Genomic DNA, 19,897 nt, shown 5'->3' on the forward strand with positions numbered 1-19,897 from the left:
TCTCTATCATTGGAAATATTTAAATCAAGATTGGACTTTTAGGGGAAAAACTATATTTTACATACATATATACACATACATACATACCACAGGTATTGGATTTGAAGCAGGATTTAATTCAGGGAAGTGCAATCATCTGTGTTATACAGGCTGCAGATGATCACAATTGGTCTTCTGGCCTTAAAAATCTATGAGATACCGTGGGGTTTGGTCCTCATTTGATACAGACACATTAAGGTATTGATATCTCTTGAACACCAGCAGGTGGACTACAGGAGCAGGAGGTCTGTGTCCTGCATGTGGTGGGAGTATAATGGTATATATGGTTAGTATGTAAGCATGTGCTGCTGATAGTAGTCTGTAACTCACATTGGAAAAGGAGATGGAGTATGGTGAATGGAACTAACAGGATTTTATGGCCTATAGGTGGAAGGAGAGTTGGCTTGTGGAGGAAGGTTAAATTTAGAATCTCAATTTATGTTAAAAGGTGAGGAAACCTTAGTGTTTAACTATAACATTTTAGTGCAATATTCTCAAGTTTTACAGAATTTGGGCCTAGAATTTCCTCTTCAGTGAAAGTACTATTCATGCTCTTAACATTGATAATTTGTTTTCACTTCTAACTTGATATGCTTTCTCATCAGTCCGAGGGACATCCAGTGTAATCAAGTATTTTAGGCTTGACGTAAGTTAAAGCTTTTGCTGCATAAACAGAGGAGCTTGTTAACTGTTGCAAGTTCCACATTTCAGGCCTCAAAATTACATGTTCCACCAATGAAGCTTGGTGAGCATGATGGGGATTATAAATTAAAAGTGAGGTTATGAATGATACTGTGAAGTACAGGTGCTGTGATGGATACGGTTTCAGTAGATTTGCTCATGACTTTATACAGCGTTTTTCAAAAGATTGTACTTAATTCACAATCTAGCCAGGCTCTTCTTCCATGGGGCTCAGAGCAACAGTCTCACTCTATGAGCATGCACTGCCTTTCCCCTCCCGGCATTAAAAGATACCAGACTACAAGGAGACAGGTGTCTTAATACATCAAACATTTATTGTTTTCATGAGACACAATGAAGTTTTCCCTGTCAGTAGGAAGTCACCAAGTTGACCATGGAGGGAATAGGGTGCAAAACTCCCATGAACAGAATATGCTTCAAAATACCCTCCCTAATCACCCCCTTACAGGAAGTGATCGAGCAATCTCACTGCAACTAAAAAAACCCAGTATTACAAAATATTTACATAAATCAATCAAAATGGAACATTAAAAACTTAATGACCAGGTGTGGATATGAAATGTTGCCAACATATTTCCAGTACCTCAGGAGTTTATCCTAGCACCCTACCCAAAGCATTCAGGAGGTGAAAAGGTTCCAGTGGGAGTGCCAGACACACTCGTCTTTCAGTACCACCGTGCCACAAAATGGAAGAAAGAGCCAAGAAAGGTTCCATCGTAGTGTCACTTCTGGATTTTAGTCTCTTCCCACAAAGAGGACAGAAGTGGCAATTCTGCATCTCAAACGAAGGCCCCATCAGAACCTGTGTGCAATGGTCTCTATTCTGAGCCTGTTGGTAAGTAGCCTGTGGGTAGGTGGAATATTCCATCACACAACCCTCCTCCCCACATACACTGCAGACGGAGCACAGGGGTGGTCTCCTTCAGTGACTGGGTCTATTACAGGAAAGACATCCCACCCCCACACCATACAGTAGTCTGATCTGAGCTCAGCAGCTAGGAGGGTACCCTCAACCTGGTCAACATCACAGGAGCCCCTCCATTTCCTTCATGAAGGCTTCATATACATCATCCTTAGTCTGCACAGAGACAGGGGCAGAGGAGCCAATCTTAGGGGTTGCTTTGGTTAATTGGAGAGCAGGCTCATCATCATGTTTTCTCTGGAAGACAGTACCAGCCCCCTTATTCTCACGTCGCACTCGCAGGGCCGTGGGTACAAAGCGGGTGATCTCTGCTTTGGGGTTGGTGATCTGCGGCTTGGCACTGATTGTGGCTGTGGCTTTCTTCTCAATGGTAGCTCCACTCGTGTCATCTGCCTTGGGGCGCTGGATCAGACTGGGTGGGGCACTCAGAACCCCTGGGTTTGGAATGGGAGCCGGCGGGAAAAGTCCTGGTGGGGGCACCAGAGGTGGACGCAACATCCCCGGGCGAGGAGGAGGAATACCTAGGGGGTTGAAGGAGGAAACAAAGATTGAGCAAGCCTTATCTGAAAGAGCACTTGGAAACAATCCACAGCAAGCTCATCAGTTGGCGGTAAGGCCCCCAAGTTAGAGTAGCATTAGGTAACCTTACAAATTGCTTTCAAGTCCCTCAGCATCAGATTGTTCTCTATCAGGAAGAATGTGCACACACATTTAGGAAATTCTAGACAGGTACATTAGCCCTGTATGGAGGTTAAGGCCCCTGTGTATTCCCCTCCCTTGAATTCCTCCTATATATATATATCCAGTGCTAGACCACAATGGACAACCTCCCATCGTGTGTGCGAGAATTTCAGAACTATCAGCAGCATGTGATCAGTGGGACGTAAATATAGTCCCTGCTTCTGGAGGAAACAGCTGACAGGACTGTCCTTTTGTTTTAGCCTAGCACAATGGGGTCCTGGTCCACGACTGGGGCTCCTAAGCCCTAAGAAAATACAAATACATAGGTGAATTCTAATAAGGAGGTCAATGCAAGAGGCAATCTGGAACAGTCCTGGGATACAATACAGTGAAAACTTATACCCTGCCATAACAGGAATTCAGATCTGCAGATGCAAGTCTGCACAGAACAGCAGTGACTTATTCATTGATGTTAAAGGGAAAGTAACAGCTCCAAGAGACTTGCAGTGGAGGGCAACAAGTTATGCCACCCAAAGCTGTGCTTGTAGTAATGTAGCTTGAATATAGGCACATAAGTGATGTGGGATCATCGAAGGCCAGGGTATTGGAAAAGTCCTTTTCTCCACACCTCATGTACTAACTCAAGCACCAATAGAAAGGTTTTAAACGAAATACACATAATAAGGAAGCAGAAAAATTTACCTGGTGGTGCTGGAGGTGGCAGACGAGGCGGGGGTCCACGTGGGGGAGGGCCAGGCGGCAGACCTGGAGGTGGGCCCGGTGGAGGGCCAGGGGGCCGACCAGGTGGAGGTCCTGGCGGTAAGAGGCGTGGTAAAGGCCCGCGAAGACCTGGCAATCCTGGCGGTCTCAGGAATGGAGGAGCCCCTGATAATGCACACACAAAACAAAGGCAACTTAACTCATGGGTGGAAAAACATTGTATCATGTAATATCAAACAGCACCTCAGATTAAGGGGAACTTTGTCTTCCAGTACCAACCAACCCTCTACTGTAACTGATCTTCTAAAGCAGGAGTGGCCAACACAGGGCTCTCAAGCTGCAAGCGGCTCTTTGCATGCAGCTCTTTGGGGCTCTGTGGAGGGGAAAGTGAAATTGACAAGCTGCGCTGAAATTGACCCATTACTAATTCTGAAGAGGGTAATTGAGAAGTAAAATTGACAAGCTGTGGCAGAAAATGAGGGAATCTGCCCAAATTGTTGGAGGAGGGTAAGGAAAATGTGGCTCTTAGCATTATCAACAGCTATTTTTTGGCTCTTTGTCTCTGACTGGTTGGCCACCCCTGTTCTAAAGTCTTATGGTTTCTTATCCCTTAAACAAAGGCTACGTGTACACTTCTTGTGTACAGATATTCATGCTTGCTCTCACTGAGCTAGGCAGAGCATAAGAAGCAGTGTGGCCACAGTAGCACTAGTAGCAGGGGCACATCTGAGCCATGTGAGTACATACCGACCAGTTTCAGGCAGGTTTGTACTCAGCACAGCTCAGCCATGCCTCCACTGCCACTACCTATGCTACCGTGGCTACACTGTTATTTTCCACTAGCTCAAGGACAGCTAGCACAAACACATATACATGAAGGTCTATGGTGGTGGCCAGAGGCTGAGGGACCGAAGAGACCCTACAATAAGTTCAGATGTGCAGCTCCAAGACCTTCCTCTTCTTGCAGAAGTACCTTGCACAGTACATTTGTCTTCACTCATTTTAAATGCATATAGTGGTAGTCCTAGACAAACATGGTGGAGTCAGAAGATAAGACTTCTGGTTTTCAGTGACTTAACAGCTGATACTGTTAGCTCCTTAGCAGAGTGGCTTGCAATCTGCAAGTCAGACTAGATGATCGCTATGGTCCCTTCTGACCTCAAAGTCAATGAGTCTATGAGCAGAATCACACCCCTATCCTCGTCGAGTGGGCACAGCCACAGATAATGTGGTCTCTTGGCTGTTCAAGCCAAGTCACTTCTCTGTCTTCTCACCAGAGTCCTCAGTTCTGTTATCTTATTGCAGAGGCTCCCATGCTGAGCTGTGCTCCCAAGAAAACAACATGCTGATGTGATCCTTCTGATGGACAGATATTTGAAAGAATCATTTTGACAAGCTGGTCCCTGAACTAGAGTCATCAGAGGTTTCCCTTTTGAAAAATATGTCAAGATTACATTAAAGTCTATAATCCTGTCATAACTACATTACCAGATGATACCAATGGATTATCCACTCTGGTGGTGCCTCTTTGGCAACTATGAAAGCCAACTACTTGTGGGGATTTTATGCTTTCCGCATGATGCATCTGACTGCGCAATATATTATGATGGAGGGTATTTTCTTCCTGATCCAAAGTGGTCATCAGCATTTGTCATGAAGCATAAGAACTAAACCTGGCAGCCTCACTAATCTTAATGACTGTCATGGAAGAGATCATTGTTCTTATAAAATAAATCACTTTTTGGAAACTTAATGAGTTAATATACTGCAGTATCAAATTCCACAGTTGTGTGGAAAAAAAAATCCTTTCTTCTATTGTAGCACCATCACAGATCGGAGATTGGAAAAAAGGGGAAATCCTGACATTTCTCCTATACAGATAGTGTTTAAAGAGACATTCCAATTGCTCCATATCACAACACATTCCCAAAACATTGCATTCTAGTACCCACAGTTCCTTTTCTTGATGAATCTGCAGTCCCGCCCAGTAACTATCTGGGAGACTCTCTCCCCCACTATATACTCCAGGGACATTTGAGAGAACAGCTATTAAGTCAACAATGCCTAAATTAAATAACTGAAGATAAGGTCTTCAGTGGAAGTCTTTCACTCTGGAATCTGCTTCCCCAACTGGCATGGTGGAGCCAGACTTTGTTGATTACATGGAAACAGTAATGGTAGAGGGCTGTTGTGGGTTTTTTTGGTTTTTAATTTGTGTGTGTGTGTGTGAGGGGGGGGAGGAGAGGGAGAGACAGTGGTGAGAAGAGCAGAACTGAAGGACATGCCTTATGTTTACTTGTTAAAATCATGTTTGTTATTTATTATGTGTGCGCCCAGGAACACAGCACTGGGGGCTCATTTAAATGTCCTAACTCTACCAAAGTCAATATTCTATTTCATGAAATTAGATGGCCCAGAAAACAGGTTACAAAAACTTTCACTTCTAGGCCAACTGCTGCAATGCAGTTCAGGTAGGTGGTGACCAAATCATTCCCCACTGATCTATGTCAAATAAGTTGTTCTCTCCCTCCAGTTCCTGGTGAAATAGGTGCTTAACTGCAAAACCGTCATCAGAAAAGGCAGTAATTGGCCACCTGGCTCGCTGGGGTGTCCACTACTGAATAAGAATGATATCAAATTTCCTTCACCTGAGTATGTTTCCCTCCCCTGGTAAAGGTTGAAACACATTCACAGGACAGTTTAAGAGAAGCCTGCACTGCCACTGCAGCTGGTCAGGGAATAACTAGTGGACTCCTGGTCTACAGGGTTGGAACTGCAACCTGATGCCTTTCAGCAACAGCAAGTTAATTTAAACAAAAATCTAAGTATTCACCTGGTGGAGGGCCAGGAGGAAGACCAGTAGGTGGTCCTGGAGGCCGCAGGGGAGGGGCGGGAGGTGGTCCCAGAGGGGGAGGCCCAGCCATGGGCGGTGCCTGTATCTGAGTTGGAGGAACAGGCTGTGGTGGTGGTTGTTGCTGTTGCTGCGGCTGAGAGGATGTAGTAGATGACCCAGTCTCCGTACGAGACTCCTCCTTGCGTTGCTGCTGTGACGTCTCTTCAGATTCGGAATCATCTTCATCCTCCTCATCGTCCTCTTCTGAATATTCCTCCACTTCTCGCCCCTCCTCAGGGATTTCCTGACCTGAAGACACAGAAGAGAAGATACATTTATAAGCACCGTAGAAAATGAGGGATGAGATGGAGGATCATTTCCTCACCACAAAATGATGATGGAGATGAGGGAAGAAATTGGTCACATTTAGCTACTGTATAAAATAGGTAACAAGAACACAATTCAGCTCTTGCTGGTAACACTACCATGGAGTGCATAAGAGCATGCCATAATAACCCCATATTTTCAGGAGTTAACAATTCCCTTTGGGCTGAAATTTCTCTTGCATAACCTCACATGGTTACAGTTTATATGTCTGCAGAAGGATATTTTATGAGCATCTTAACCCTGAAAGGCTTTAGAATATTGAGAACATAGTAAAGATGCTTCAAGAGATAAATTACTTAAAAAGCAACTCAGTTTTAAGTTTTCCCCCCTTTCCGCCTCTTAAAAACAGAAATATTAATGTTTCATTAGTCTAAATTATCTTCATTACGGATGAGGAATGAAGCAAGCAAAAATAATTTTTACAAAGCTAAATGTTTTGTTCACCAGCTAAGGAATCTATGTTCTCACCTGCCATTCGCAACATCATGGCCTGAAGTGGAGTCAGTTCCTTCATGTTCTTTTTCTTTTTTCGTGACTTCCCAGGCATGTCAGCAAATCGCACACTAAGACCTGCAGAGAGAAAAAGACAGGGGAAGGGGAGAGATCAAACACACACAAGGAAAGTTATCATTTAATGTGGATAGCAAATTAAATATCTCATTACTTTTTTCAAAATAGTAAGAATGTTAACATTGGTATTATTTGCCTTATTACATTCTGCAAACCTAAAATTTCCATCAGTTTCAAATGAATACAGTGTTCCTGACTTCAACTCAAACAGCTGAATGGATGGTTGATACTCTTCAGTGGTAAGTGAAGTAATCTTTGTCCATGATTAGCCTGAAATTCATGCACCTTGAGACTTTTCAAAAGAACTGTGCAAGTCATTCAAGTGTGGTTCTACTCTGACATGGAACTAAAATTGCATTGTGGAGTTCCATGTTTCTGACTCAATGCTTCGGGTCAAGTGTGTATATATTTTAACAAGATAGCTAAATTTGAATACTAACGTTGCAACCTCAGCTTGGGATCTCAAAATCCAGCTGGGTACTTTGACTCATTTATCAGCAGTAATAAAAATTCTGTAATAGGAACTTAAGTAATAATTTAGTTAGCTGAGCCAGAACAGAATTCAGTTTGCTCTCTTTTCAGCCTCATGTCTGCAGAAAAACAGAAATAATAGTGTTACTTTTCATGCTATAACGAAGTCCCATTTTGTTACTTTTCAGACTGTAATGAAGTGGACCTCCCATTACACACACCTGATTTCTTGTCTTCACCACCCTCTCTTTCATTGTCATTGTCACGATGCAGGAATTCTTCGCCTTCGCTGTCTGCATCTGATCTGTCACTATCGCTGTCATCACTGCTATCATCATGCCTGTCTTGATCCATGTCCTCAGGATACCCTTCATCTTCACTGGTACTAGAGGCATCATCATCGTGCCCTCGCTGACCTGAGAAGGAGAGAGCAGAATATCAAGAACCAAAGCACACCGGTGTGGAAGTGTAAGAATATATGACATCTTAAGTTTATTTCTAGTTAGAGAACCCCCATCTATGACAAACGCCATTCCAGAGAGGAATGGACATACATTGTCTAGAATTTATCCTTTCAGACCCCTCCTCCAAGTGGAGAGATAATCAGTTCTATTGCTCTATCAGATACTTGTTTCAGAAGACAGTAATTTCATTTCCCTGTCTAGAAATGGGGAGAGGAGGAAAAAAAAAAAAGGGTAAAAAAACCTGTAGGATGGAGATCTTATTTGAAGTTGTTTTGTTACTAATCCAATTAGTTATCACCATTGCTTGTTTTTTTAGCTACTAAACAATATCTGCACTCTAAAATTCACCAGTTCATTTTTATTTATCCATTTCTACTTTTCTGAAATTCCCTGGTCACCCTATTTTGTGCCTTTGTCCCCTGGGTCCTAATGTTATGTCTACATAGCACTTCATTATGTTCATAAGCTGATAAACTTAGTTTCACTATGCACATTGATGCAATTTATAGGGGTCCTGCAGGAATTCAATGAGATTGGAAGGTTTAATTAGTTTCACTTCTGGTGCTACTAATCCTACAGGTACTAATGGGAAACACTGAGTAGGAATGGAAGAACATTTTCAACTTTTCTGAATGATGCCAGCTGGGAAGATTTTAAAATGTGGGATTCCACAATCTTGCAGCCATCAACCCTTGGAAGAGAAATCACTTCCATTCAACAATACATTAGTGTAAAACCAAGTATTTGAAAGTTATAACTTGAAGCTTTGACATTTGATAAGGAAATGTAATTGATATTAAATTAACTGACATTAAATTACGCAGCACACCAGCATCTCCACAAAAGGGTTTAGGAGTGTCATGCTGTCTGCACTGGGGGGGCATTTACTGTATTTTTTAACATCAATACGTCAGAATCATAATAATTCATGCAGGTACCATTAGAAATACTATAATGTGCTAAGTAAGATGATGATGTTTATGTTCATGTGTTATAGGTGTAATGGAAGGTATGGATATCTGTATTTTATCTGTATTTCATATTGTTCTGTGTTTCTGGGCGACTCCCCAGACAGGATGACTGCAGCACTAGCCTGCTTAATGGCCCATTAAGGAAATTCACAGGTATAATGGGCCCAGGGGGAGAAGCCAGGGAATATACCTGATGAGTCACCAGTCACTCATGTGACCCTGGACTCCATCTTATTCCTGTAAATTTCCACAAGCAGCATGGCAAAGGCCAAAGGACATAAAAGGCAGCTGCACAACATCCATTCAGTCTTCAGCCTACCTCTGGATCAACTCATCTACAACTGAACTGAAGCTGTGAAACAAAGGACTGAGACCCATCCAGGTACTGGATGTATACCAGAGGGACTATACAAGCCTGCAAACACCACAATTCTACTAGAAACCTGATATATATGGACTTCCCAGTTATTTGTATGTATGTGATTGCTTTAATCCTTTAACACTTCTCTTATAGTTTGTCTCTTTTTTTTATAATAAACCTTTAGTTTTAGTTACTAAAGGATTGGCTGGCAGTGTGGTATTTCGGGTAAGATCCAAACTTATATTGATCTGGTAATGTGGCTGACCCTTTGGGGTCAGGAGAAATCTTTTTGGTAAAGAGCATAGAGTTTTAAATAACTGGTCTCTTTACTGGACCTAGTGGCTGACTGGGAGCCGGAGACTGAAATGCAGTGAAGAGGGCTGTGTATATTTTTATTTTGGCTTCTTGATAACCAATGTGGGGAATCAGAGGGACTGTTTGTGGCTGGTTGGGAAGTCTGACTTCAGTGTAACCCACCAGTGCTGGGAGAATCTGCTCTCCTTTTACAGACTGCTCTGACCTCGGCATTTTCAGGTGGCTACCCTAGGCACGGTCGGGTCACAAGGAGCAAAATCATTTAAATGAAGGAAGCCATCTCCAAAGCTAAAGGGGCATTCATCTGTGACATGAGATTTTTGCTCACAGAAGTCTGAGATGGAAAATTATCTATCTTCCAGTAGGATAATTTTTCAGATGGCTTTGTACAATCAAATGATGGATTTTTCCACCATTTCCCTTAGGAATGAGATTTATCTAGTCTATGAGATTTAACTATTAGCAGCAAAAGCTTATTGATATTCAGTCTCATTTTCCCGTTATTCAGTCTCATTAGCTAAGCCATCTGGACAGGTTCTTCAACTCATCGGATTCAACACTCTTCAAACACTTGCAGATTTATCTTATCTTAGTTATCCTTTAAGCCAAGCTATGCAATTATTTCAATCTTTCATACAATAAGAAAATTCTCTGTGAATCTACCAAAGCCAGTTTCAGATAATACAACTGTGCACATTCCCTCCCAGTTAAATCATAATGGCAACATCAGTGCACACCCCATATTCTGTAGCACTATCAGTGGAACAGCAGACAACTCAGGATAAATCTCCAGTACAGGGATAACATGAAGACTGGGGGAAAGGAGAAGCAGCTTTTTACCTAAGTCGGGACTGTAAGAAATCTCTTCCTCTCGCCTTCGAGGGGCCATCTCTAAAGTGAAGCCCACCTTACGGCCATACATCTGCAGGACTTGAGGTGGGGGAGGCCCTGGAGGAGGTCCAGGGGGCTTCCTGCCTGGGGGTAAACGTGGAACACCAAGTCCAGGAGGTGGAAGTACAGAAATGGGACGGACTGGAGGGCTGGAAATTAACAAAAAAAAAAGTGTGTAGAGGAGATAAACATGAAAATCTGTCCTAATTCCTCATGATCACCTTCACAGCAACTGTTTAGACAATGATCCAGCTGTCCCCTTGCCCTAGGCATTATAAAAATATACAGAAATTTACAAAAACAGAGTGAGACATGGTCCTTGCCCAAAGAGTTTATGAACTGACTCAAACAAAGTGATCAACAATTAAATATGGGAGGGTTTGGAGACACTGCTGATGGAGATTGGAGATTATGGAAGAAATGGGCTTAAAGGAAGACAGAAGTAAGTTGGAACTGGTCCAAACATATGGAGACAAAATGAAGAAATCATGAAGCTGATAGAAACAAAAGGATGCTGGAGTAATCAGTAAGAGGAAAGGGATAGCAGAAAGATGTGAGAAAGAGAGAGGCCAGATTAAAAGTTGAATTAGAAGCTTGAATTGAACACAGCAGCAGACAATAAAGCCTATGAAAGTATTTAAGAGAAAAAGGGTATTGTAGTGAGAATAGTAGGAGAAGAGAACTCTAACAATGGAGCTTAAGGTGAAAGAAGAGATGCAGGAAGACCATAGACACAGAGTCAGTATGAGAGATGACCAAGGCACAAAGAAGGGTTTTAACAGCAAAGAGAGGGGAAGGGATTTTGACAGAGGAAATACAGATAGAACTTAGGATTCATCACTTCCCCAGGACTTTCAACTCCCCTCTCCCCAACATCACATCTACCAACAACCCCTTCCATCCACCTACCAAAACTACCTGTTCAGAATTTATTACTCCTCCAGGACACTTCCCCCTCTTACCCATAGGCTGATGTCTTCTTGAGGATAGAAGGTGGCTGAGCCCCAGGTAGTGGGATGTCCTGTATAAGGATGTTGGAGGGGGCATGGGGCATGTCTGGCAGGGGTATACTCTCCACCTCAACGTGTTGTGCATTCTGGAAGAAATACAAACAGCAGGCAGGTTAATTTCTTAGAAGGCAGAGGAAAGAGGATAATGTGCACACTCCTCACTTTATAGAACATGGAGGGTAGGAAGTCCGTTCCTTCCCTCTTATATAAATAACCATTCACTAAGGGTGCCTGTCCAACTGGTATGTCACTCTTTGTATTAGACCCCTGAATAGACATTTGAATAAACAGATCACGAGCATTAGATAATTAAGGCCTGAGTATCTGGGAAGCACCAGTTATAGGAAGTGTTTATAGTTGACTAGGAGAGAGCTTAGGGACTCAGATACTAAAGGAGAAATACAGAAACACTTATAAATAAATGCTGAGAGATTCATCACACGCATACAGATTTAAGAGTTTTAAAACAAAATCTGCTTCATGTAACAAAAGATAGATATCACAAGCCAGGGTACGCAAGGTAGTTAAGGGCTTCTGTTGTAAAATCATTCCGAAGCCATCCTTCACTGTAATCCTCCAAAAAATAAAATCTAGTACATCACAGAGACACTGAGGATGGTCATCTTCATGGTTCATCATGTTGTCCCTGTCAAAGTATAATGACTGAGGTGGAGGCCAGAGTGCATGATATACAGCTTGGTAAAAACACTCAATGTGGCAGGGACTCAGGACCAGATATGGAATATATCAGTCTCTTATAAAGCTCTTTTCTTTTGCAGTGGCCAAGCTTAAATAACAAAGTATGATTACCATCACAGCATTACAGACACTAAAACATGAAGAGCAATGTTACCTTGACAGCATCGAAGTATTGGCTGAGCTGCGATCTCTTCTGCTCATATTCCACTTCCAGCTTGCGCAGTTCCTTGTAGATGTCAGGATTCTCCTTCTCATAGAGCCGCAGGATACGCTCAAAGGTCTCACGCAGCTTCTTACGCTTGTCCTTCAGCACCTTCTCATTAAGTTGTGGTTGCTGTACTGGATTAAACTCTAATCCGGGAAAGCAAGACCAAAGCAACAAACAAATTCAAGAAGGAAATTACAGGGGAGACTTGAAACAGAAGTCATGACTACTCCATTGTATATACTGCACACACATGTTCAATACAGCAACTTCTACAGACAATGACAGTGACTATCTGAATCAGCTTTCCATCAGGTCTCCATAATCTTAAAGTGATTGTCTCCTTTTACACAGCTATGTATAGACAACATGTACCACTCCTATCCCTGTCTTCCACAGGAACGTCTAAGTCATCCAGATTCTCCAATATCCAGTTACCTTGAAAAAGATCACCAACTCTTCCCCTTCCAAGAATTATTTACCCACTTTCCTTCTCCAATTTCTCTAACAGGAAAAGCCCAGTATTTGGCACAGTTTCTGCAGCTACAATCCACGTAGTTCCTAACCTCATCTTGTCCCATCTCTCATTTCTCATCTTCCATTTTATCTGATCCCTGCATCTCCCCTCTCACCCTACCACACAAGTCCCTCCAAATGATACCCACTCACCCATCTCATCCAATTTTTCCATGTCCCGAATGATCTGTTTGGGATCTTTCATCTTAAGTACAGCTGCTCGTACCATCATCCGCTGCTTCTTGTTCTGAGAAGGTCAGAGAATAAAGAGTCAGCAAGTGTTGTTGTAGGATAAATGGGGGAACAGTTATAACCTATGGTATCACAGATTTCTCTTGCAATTTAGGTTTGCAGGACTTTTAAACATGCTCACAGAATTCCCTCAGGAAAGATAAATGAATTAATCCATTCATTTCAAAGTGCTTTATAAATGTTAATCACTTCACACCACCAAATAAGATCTATTCAAAATGTGAGTTAAAATACTTTTGGGTATTCCACATACACAGTTTCCCTGCATTGCCAACCACTGTAATGTTACAGTCTTTTTCCTCCCCGTGTTTAAAAATGTTCCTCCTTCCCCAGTTGCTTTGGAAAAGACACACACAAACAACAGGGAAAAACAAAAAGTGCTATCAAATGCACAAAGTAAACTGGAAAAAAAATCTTACTTTAGATACTACAAATAGAAATAGTACGTTAACAAAATTCATACAAATGTGATTGACAACATTCCTTTAAATTATTTGATCAGACAATATTTTCCCACAAAGAAAATTACTCTTGAGGAGCCAACCAGAAAATCTGGATTCTACCCATTGTCTCAAGCCCATAACAGTTGGCAATGTGATGCATATTAGAATGGTGATAGCCAGATGTTCTTAGGGATAGTAATAGCATCTCACCTTCTTCAGCTCCCTCTTCCGGGCCTCCTTTCCTGCAGAGGAGAGAAAAGGCAGACTAATTGAAAAAGGAAACACGATCATAACTTCCCTTGTGACTACTGGAGTTCTGTTTCTCAACAGCTTGTAATTTGAAAGCCAATTCTATCCACACCCCTTTCAGTCTCGGCTATACGGTTAAAAACAGAATCATATTTCATATTCACTATAGGAAAAGAAAGGGGAAAGATAGCCATACTGGCAACCCCATGCCTCCAAAAGCAGAAATATTTCTATACACACCCACCTAATTGAAGTAACAAGTTCTGGAATAAGGAGACTTTTTGAAACAAGATTGTATGAATTTAGTGCTCATTAAATGATTAATGTCATGGAGACTGAAATATTCTGGTGTACAGAATAGATAAAACACAATTATTTTAATCTAAATTTTGGACAAACTTAAAACATTGCTAATCATAACTAGCTGAATTATTGTATAGTGTGAGTTGATCTTTTTGCTTTTGTTTCTAGATGCTTAGATAAGACCATCAGAATCTTAGTAATTACATTAATGAAGGAATAGGTGTGTATAGTCTTGTTTCCTCCTCTAACTACACAATACTTGTGGAATCTGACCTGACTCCTCAACCAGCTTTCATTCTCATCTTTATCTCAGATGAATTAACCATGTTTACATCAAGAAATGTATTGGATACTTACGGGCCTGGTCTGTAGGGTTCATGAACTTCCCACTCTTGGTGGAGGATGTTGATCTCCGCCCCATTTTAACCACTTTTTTTTTTTAATCGCTTCAATAAAAGGGATGAAAAGACAGCTGAAAAAGAAAAAGCCACATCACATCCCGTATGCCAGTCGTCGTCATACTCCTATTCCGTCTCTTCCCCTTCCCACATTAATGCTTCCGTTGCCAGAAACTCAAATGTCTATCGCCTCCCTAAATCCCAGCTCTCAAAAATGTACAGAATGCCACTAAGCGACACAATCACACCATTTCATCAGCAAGTGACTCCTGCATCTCATTCATTTCAATACTGAAATCAAAAGTGTAATGTTTGTATTTACTAAGGTTTTGCATGCTTTGTTGCTTCTGTAGTGAGTAGAGCCCTACAACTCAACCTAAGCCCGACCCAACTACAAGTATCGGATCTGGGTGAGGGTTGGGTGTACAAACAAATAGACCCTCTTGGGTTCATATTTGCTCGGCTCTGCTCCTGCCAGTGAGGCGTGCACAGCAGCAGCTGCGTGCTCTGCTCCTGGTGACCACCACCACCTCGCTACGCTTTGTGAGCTGCAGAGTGAGCATGCTGAGGAGTCCAAGTGCCTCTCACTCCGCAGTTCTCAGAGCACAGCACCATCAGTGGCAATCCCTCAATTCGAGGATGATCTCTTCGTCAGCATTGAATGTTATTTCCTCTGGTAGAAGCCTGCACCTGATTTCTTTTAACATGGGGAGGCCAGTGTGCCTACAGCGACAAGATCATGACAAGCTGGAGGTCTAGAACCTAGTGGCAGGGAAAGGTCCGACACAACTGGAAATCTCCAACTTGCATCAGCCTTCATCCACTTTCACAGCCATTGAGATCCAGGAAGTCCTCTTCCGCCTGATCCCCCGTTGAGCATAAAAGTAGGCAATGAACAGCATGAGCACGGTATACAGCTGCTGCAACACCACCATCAAGGGCACAAGGAGAACAGCAGTGCTGAATCAGGTTCAAGGACAAATGTCAGGGTTGGGTTGGAAAATTACTCAACCCACTAGGGCTTGGTCAGCTACATTTAGGTCTGGTTCAGGCATTAGGCCTGAGCAGACCTATAGCTCATTGCACAAACCAGAGGCACCTTGCATTCCTCCTTCTCCTCCTACCCCCAACTCTCCATATGCCATTATCTCATCCCCCTCTATTTCAGGGACTCCCTTAAACACTCCCATCCTCATGACAGGATCTCTGAGTCCCCTACCATCCTCCACTGCAGGGTCCCCCATTTCCCCTCTCACCAGGGGTTCTGTGTGCCCCACATTCTCCCTTCCCTCATACTTTTTCGTTCACACTTCTTCACTGGCCTACATGCCATAGCTCTGTGCCCCTCCTTCCCCCACCACTATTACTTCTTTCTGTCTAGGAGAAAAATCATTCAGGATGTCAACATCTTAAACTCTGTTGGGAAGATGGGCAGAGATGAGACACGGGTACTGTTATGTTGCAAGGTGTTAGTGTCATCAACCAGTTCTTTAATCTGTAAACAATTGCAGAGGTACTTGAAGCTGTGGGCAACAGATGGCAGGAGCTCTGCATGTCCCCCACTTTCCCCTTCTCACCCTCCTCAAAATCAATAGGGTTCTTCTGCCCAATGATGCTTAGAAAATTCCCTGAATTTTAGAATTGATCCAGTGCAGTGTACAAACGTTATTGTGTTCCATTAAACAAACATTCAAACAGAAAAATGCCATAAAGTTGAATGTAAGACTGCACAAGCTTGATCAACAGCCCTCTGTGGTCCTGCAGCAGCCTACCATACGTACCTCTCTGTACTCTCTTCCCATACATCCAGAGCCAATCATCTCTCTATCACAGGGATGCCAGCTTATCATCTGCCCTCCTTTAAGTAGGAAATCTCAAAAATGTGCATTGCTGAACATTTCGATTTGGAATTTTTCTTCATACATTGTGTCTCTAGTACGAAGTGTGAAGATTTCTCAGCACACTAACCTTTCCTCTTTGTATGCGAGTGCTCTAATTTCATGATCTGGATCTAAGAACTTTGGATATGACAATGTGCTAACTTATGTGTAATGAAACTTTTAATAGTCTGCCACACGGAATAATAGTTCAACCTTTTAAGGTGCTGAGCAGTGCACTAATGTTGGCATTAGAAGTCCTCAGTATGTGAGAAGATTGGGTCCTTTACTGAAGAGCTAGGAATGATTGCGTTCAATATGTTGTTTTACTGAACATTTGTAAAATACTTTTAATCTGTGCTGTATGACTATAAAACACTGCAACAGCAATGCTGACAACTAAAGAATTCTAGCTTTTGTGACCACAGATAAAATAAACCAAATCTTATAGATAGTTAATGCAGCACAAGTTTGATTCTTCAGATCATTATTTTTCTAACCAGGAACGCTATAAGGGGACATGGAGTTAAGAGTTATACCTCTCACACCAGGGCCCCAACCTCTGCAATTCTCAGGTTTCTAAGGGCTTGTCTATACTTCAAAGATATGTCAACCTATGTTAGGTCAACTTACAGCTATATTAATTACTGCGGAGGCTGATGTACACACTACCCTCCTTGGGTCAGTGGTTGGTGTCCTCACCGGGAGCACTTCCACAGACCTAAGAGGGGCAGTGTGGAGAGCTGAGAACCATCACTGGCACATCCCTGGCAGGAACTCAATGCACAAAAGGCTCCCACTGCCCCAGGGAGTGACATCCAGCCACCTGGGGCATCTCACCTGGCTCCTGCCACCTGGGGTTCAGCCACTCCAGGGGAGTGCGGGGCAGCTGGGCTTTAGCTGCCTGGCTTTCTTAGTCGTGACATTAACAAGAATGACAGCCAAGAGCCAATGTAAGGAACACAACGTTGCATCATCCTACCTACACCAACATAAGCGCTACACCCTTGTTGAGGTGGTCTTATTATATCGGCATAGCAGGGGAGTTACATCAGTGGGAGAAGCATTTCAGTGCATACACCTCCTCTATTTTGTCCACAAAACCTTGTAGTGTAGACCAGCCCCGACGATACCAGCTCCCCCTCCCCCGCTTCGCACTCTTAGGACACCAGACCCTGGGGCCATTGCCCTGTTTGCAGCCTTAACTTTAAACTCCTCTCTGGGCAGGATACCTTCCCCCCCACCGCAAACTCCAGGCCTGCAGGACACGAGGTCCGAGCCAACAGACCACAGGGGGCCCAGGACGCAGATGCGGCTGGGAAGTGGGTACAAAACCCTTGTTCTGCGAATCACAACAGGCCTGACACCGATAGCCCCCCTCGAGAACTTCCCCGCCTCGGCGGCTCCTCCCCCACAGCGCCGCCCGCCTGAGCTGGGCCTGTGCGCCGGCTGGCGGGGGGAGGGGAGGCCTGGGAAGCGGCAGTTCCCCCCCCCCCTCTCCCGCCTGGCGATATCACCGACCCGCTCCCCCGGGTCCTGGGCGGCTCCTCTGCCGAGAAGAGGGGAAAGGAGCAGCCCAGGGAGCCGCAGGACCGCGGGGGAGGAGGCGGGAGTCGGTCTGTCTCTCTGTCTGTCTCTCTGTCTACCGCCCCGCCCGGCTCCTCTCACCCCTCTGACGGGCGGGGGCCGCGCTCCTCTGCCGCGCTCCTCGGCTGCGCCTTCTACGCCAGCAGCCCCCCGGCTCCTCCTCGCCTTCTCGGCCCCGCCGCCATCTTCAATGGTGCTGGACGGACCACGGTGGGGGACACTGACGCGCCGCCGCCACCGCCGTAACCACGCGCCACTTCCGCCCCCTGGAGGAACCTCCCGCGCGTTGTTGGGCGCGCGCGCGAGAGAGAGAGAGAGAGAGAGAGCGAAAGAGCCTTGGAGAGGCTGGAAATCGGATTCTGCAGCCAGAGCGTCGCCTGCCTCGTGCCGCTCCGCCTCACCCAGACCTCCTCCAGCTCTATGGTGCGGCGCGCGGGGCTCCGCTGTCTATATGGGCCCAGTCTGTCACCCGAAAGGGGTCACGTGATCATCATCGTGCTGCGGCGGGAGAGGGCGAAGCGTAGAAGAGCCGACTAGCAGGAGTCGGGGGGGGGTAACAGCGGGGAGGGGGCGTGTCCTAGGCCGTCGGGACGCCGCACGGCCCCTCCCTACCCGCGTTGCCGTTGGTTCAGCCTGCGTGTGTGACCCTCCTTTAACCCCGCCCCTCACCCCGCTCCGCCTCTGCTGCTGCTCAGGCATGAATCCGCCGGCGGCTGCTGCCCTCTGCCTCACTGACCGCTGCACGCGCGGTGGTGGTGATGGCGACGACGCCCAGGCTCTGCTGCTCGGTCGGTCGGTCGGGTGCTCCCGAGCACTGGCGTGGAGCCTTTGCTCCGCTCCTGTTTTCTTAGCCATCGTTGTCCCCCGGATTAGCTGCTTGCTCCGCCGCTTTGTCCCTTCGGAGCGGGGAAAGGCGCTTTTGGTTTGATCGATCGATTCCCCCTTAGGGCAGCCGCGGCGGGGCTTGTCTACACGTGGATCGCCCACCACGGAGCCGCAGGTGCAGCGCTGTTGTGTAGACATGACCTATGCTGACGGGTGGGAAGGGGTTTGCCTGCCAGTGTACCCCGAGATGCAGTCACCAGGTCGAGAAAAGAATTCCTCCATCCCCCTGGCTCTGTCTAGGCTGGGAGGTGGATTTTTCACACCCCCCTGAGGGACCTGGCTGGACCAAACCTAACTTTTTGTGCAGAGCGGACCTAAATTGTAGGCACCAACTAGGCCTCTTGCAGGTTTCCTGCACTTTTAATCTCCCTTCTCTGTTCCTTGCATAGCTTGTCCATTCCAGGCCAGCGCTTCCAATGTGCAAGGGTGCTGGTTTTCCTTCCTTGCACCCGGTCTGGGCTAAATGTAGCTACATGCAATATTACCAACCTCATACAGTAAAGAATCATGAGTCAGATCCTCCCACCCACAAAAATCATGAGATTGTTTTAAAATAATAAATATTGGGTTAGTTTTAATTTGCCTTTTAACGTTTTTGAACTTTATGCAACACCTAATCACACTTTGAGGCTATCTTCCAGAATCACGAGCACTAGAGTCTTCTTTGTTTTAAAGCTGAGATTCTCACATAATTATATGTTTCATGGAGCTGGGATTTTAAGAAGAACACCAAATGTTACAAGAGTTGGTAGTGCTGCTATGTGCCAGTAGCCATTTGCACCCTGACCTGCACTATGGCTCTCATCTTTGCTGCCATAGGGAAGCTGAACTACTAGTAGTAAAACTGGGAAAATTTTTACCAAAAACATAAAATTCTAGTGGTTGCTGTTAGAAATAACCAAACAGGTTGTAGAAATAACCAAACAGGGTGGATTGGGGAGACGGAACCCTTTCTTGCCTGCTCGTTCTACCTTGACGCTGTGAGTGAGCAACGAGGGGTTACTTTACAATTCTTTTATTCATAACAGTATGTAAATGTGTATATTTCCTGCAACTCCCTATAGATCCTCATTTGGTTACATTGACACCTATAAAATGAATATTAACAACTACATAATGAATATAATTATACCCGCCCCTGTTTGT

At 44.5% G+C, this 19,897-nt stretch overlaps 1 protein-coding gene across 1 annotated transcript; it reads right to left on the reverse strand.

Annotated features, from left to right (window-relative positions):
* Nucleotides 1–1,035: 1,035 nt before the first annotated feature.
* WBP11 (WW domain binding protein 11) lies at nucleotides 1,036–18,351 on the reverse strand. Its single transcript, XM_067559694.1, has 12 exons — nucleotides 17,948–18,351; nucleotides 14,362–14,476; nucleotides 13,663–13,694; nucleotides 12,911–13,004; nucleotides 12,191–12,387; nucleotides 11,290–11,423; nucleotides 10,277–10,476; nucleotides 7,547–7,741; nucleotides 6,753–6,854; nucleotides 5,898–6,206; nucleotides 3,047–3,229; nucleotides 1,036–2,184 (listed from the first exon to the last, which is right to left on the reverse strand). The coding sequence occupies exons 2-12, from the start codon at nucleotides 14,423–14,425 to the stop codon at nucleotides 1,766–1,768; spliced, it is 1,929 nt and encodes a 642-aa protein (XP_067415795.1). The 5' UTR covers nucleotides 14,426–14,476; nucleotides 17,948–18,351; the 3' UTR covers nucleotides 1,036–1,765.
* Nucleotides 18,352–19,897: the final 1,546 nt, after the last annotated feature.

Source organism: Emydura macquarii, unplaced genomic scaffold (assembly GCF_026122565.2).
Source record: "Emydura macquarii macquarii isolate MOO-44397 ecotype Brisbane River unplaced genomic scaffold, CSIRO-AGI_Emac_v2 contig_2205, whole genome shotgun sequence".
NCBI lineage: Eukaryota > Metazoa > Chordata > Testudines > Chelidae > Emydura > Emydura macquarii.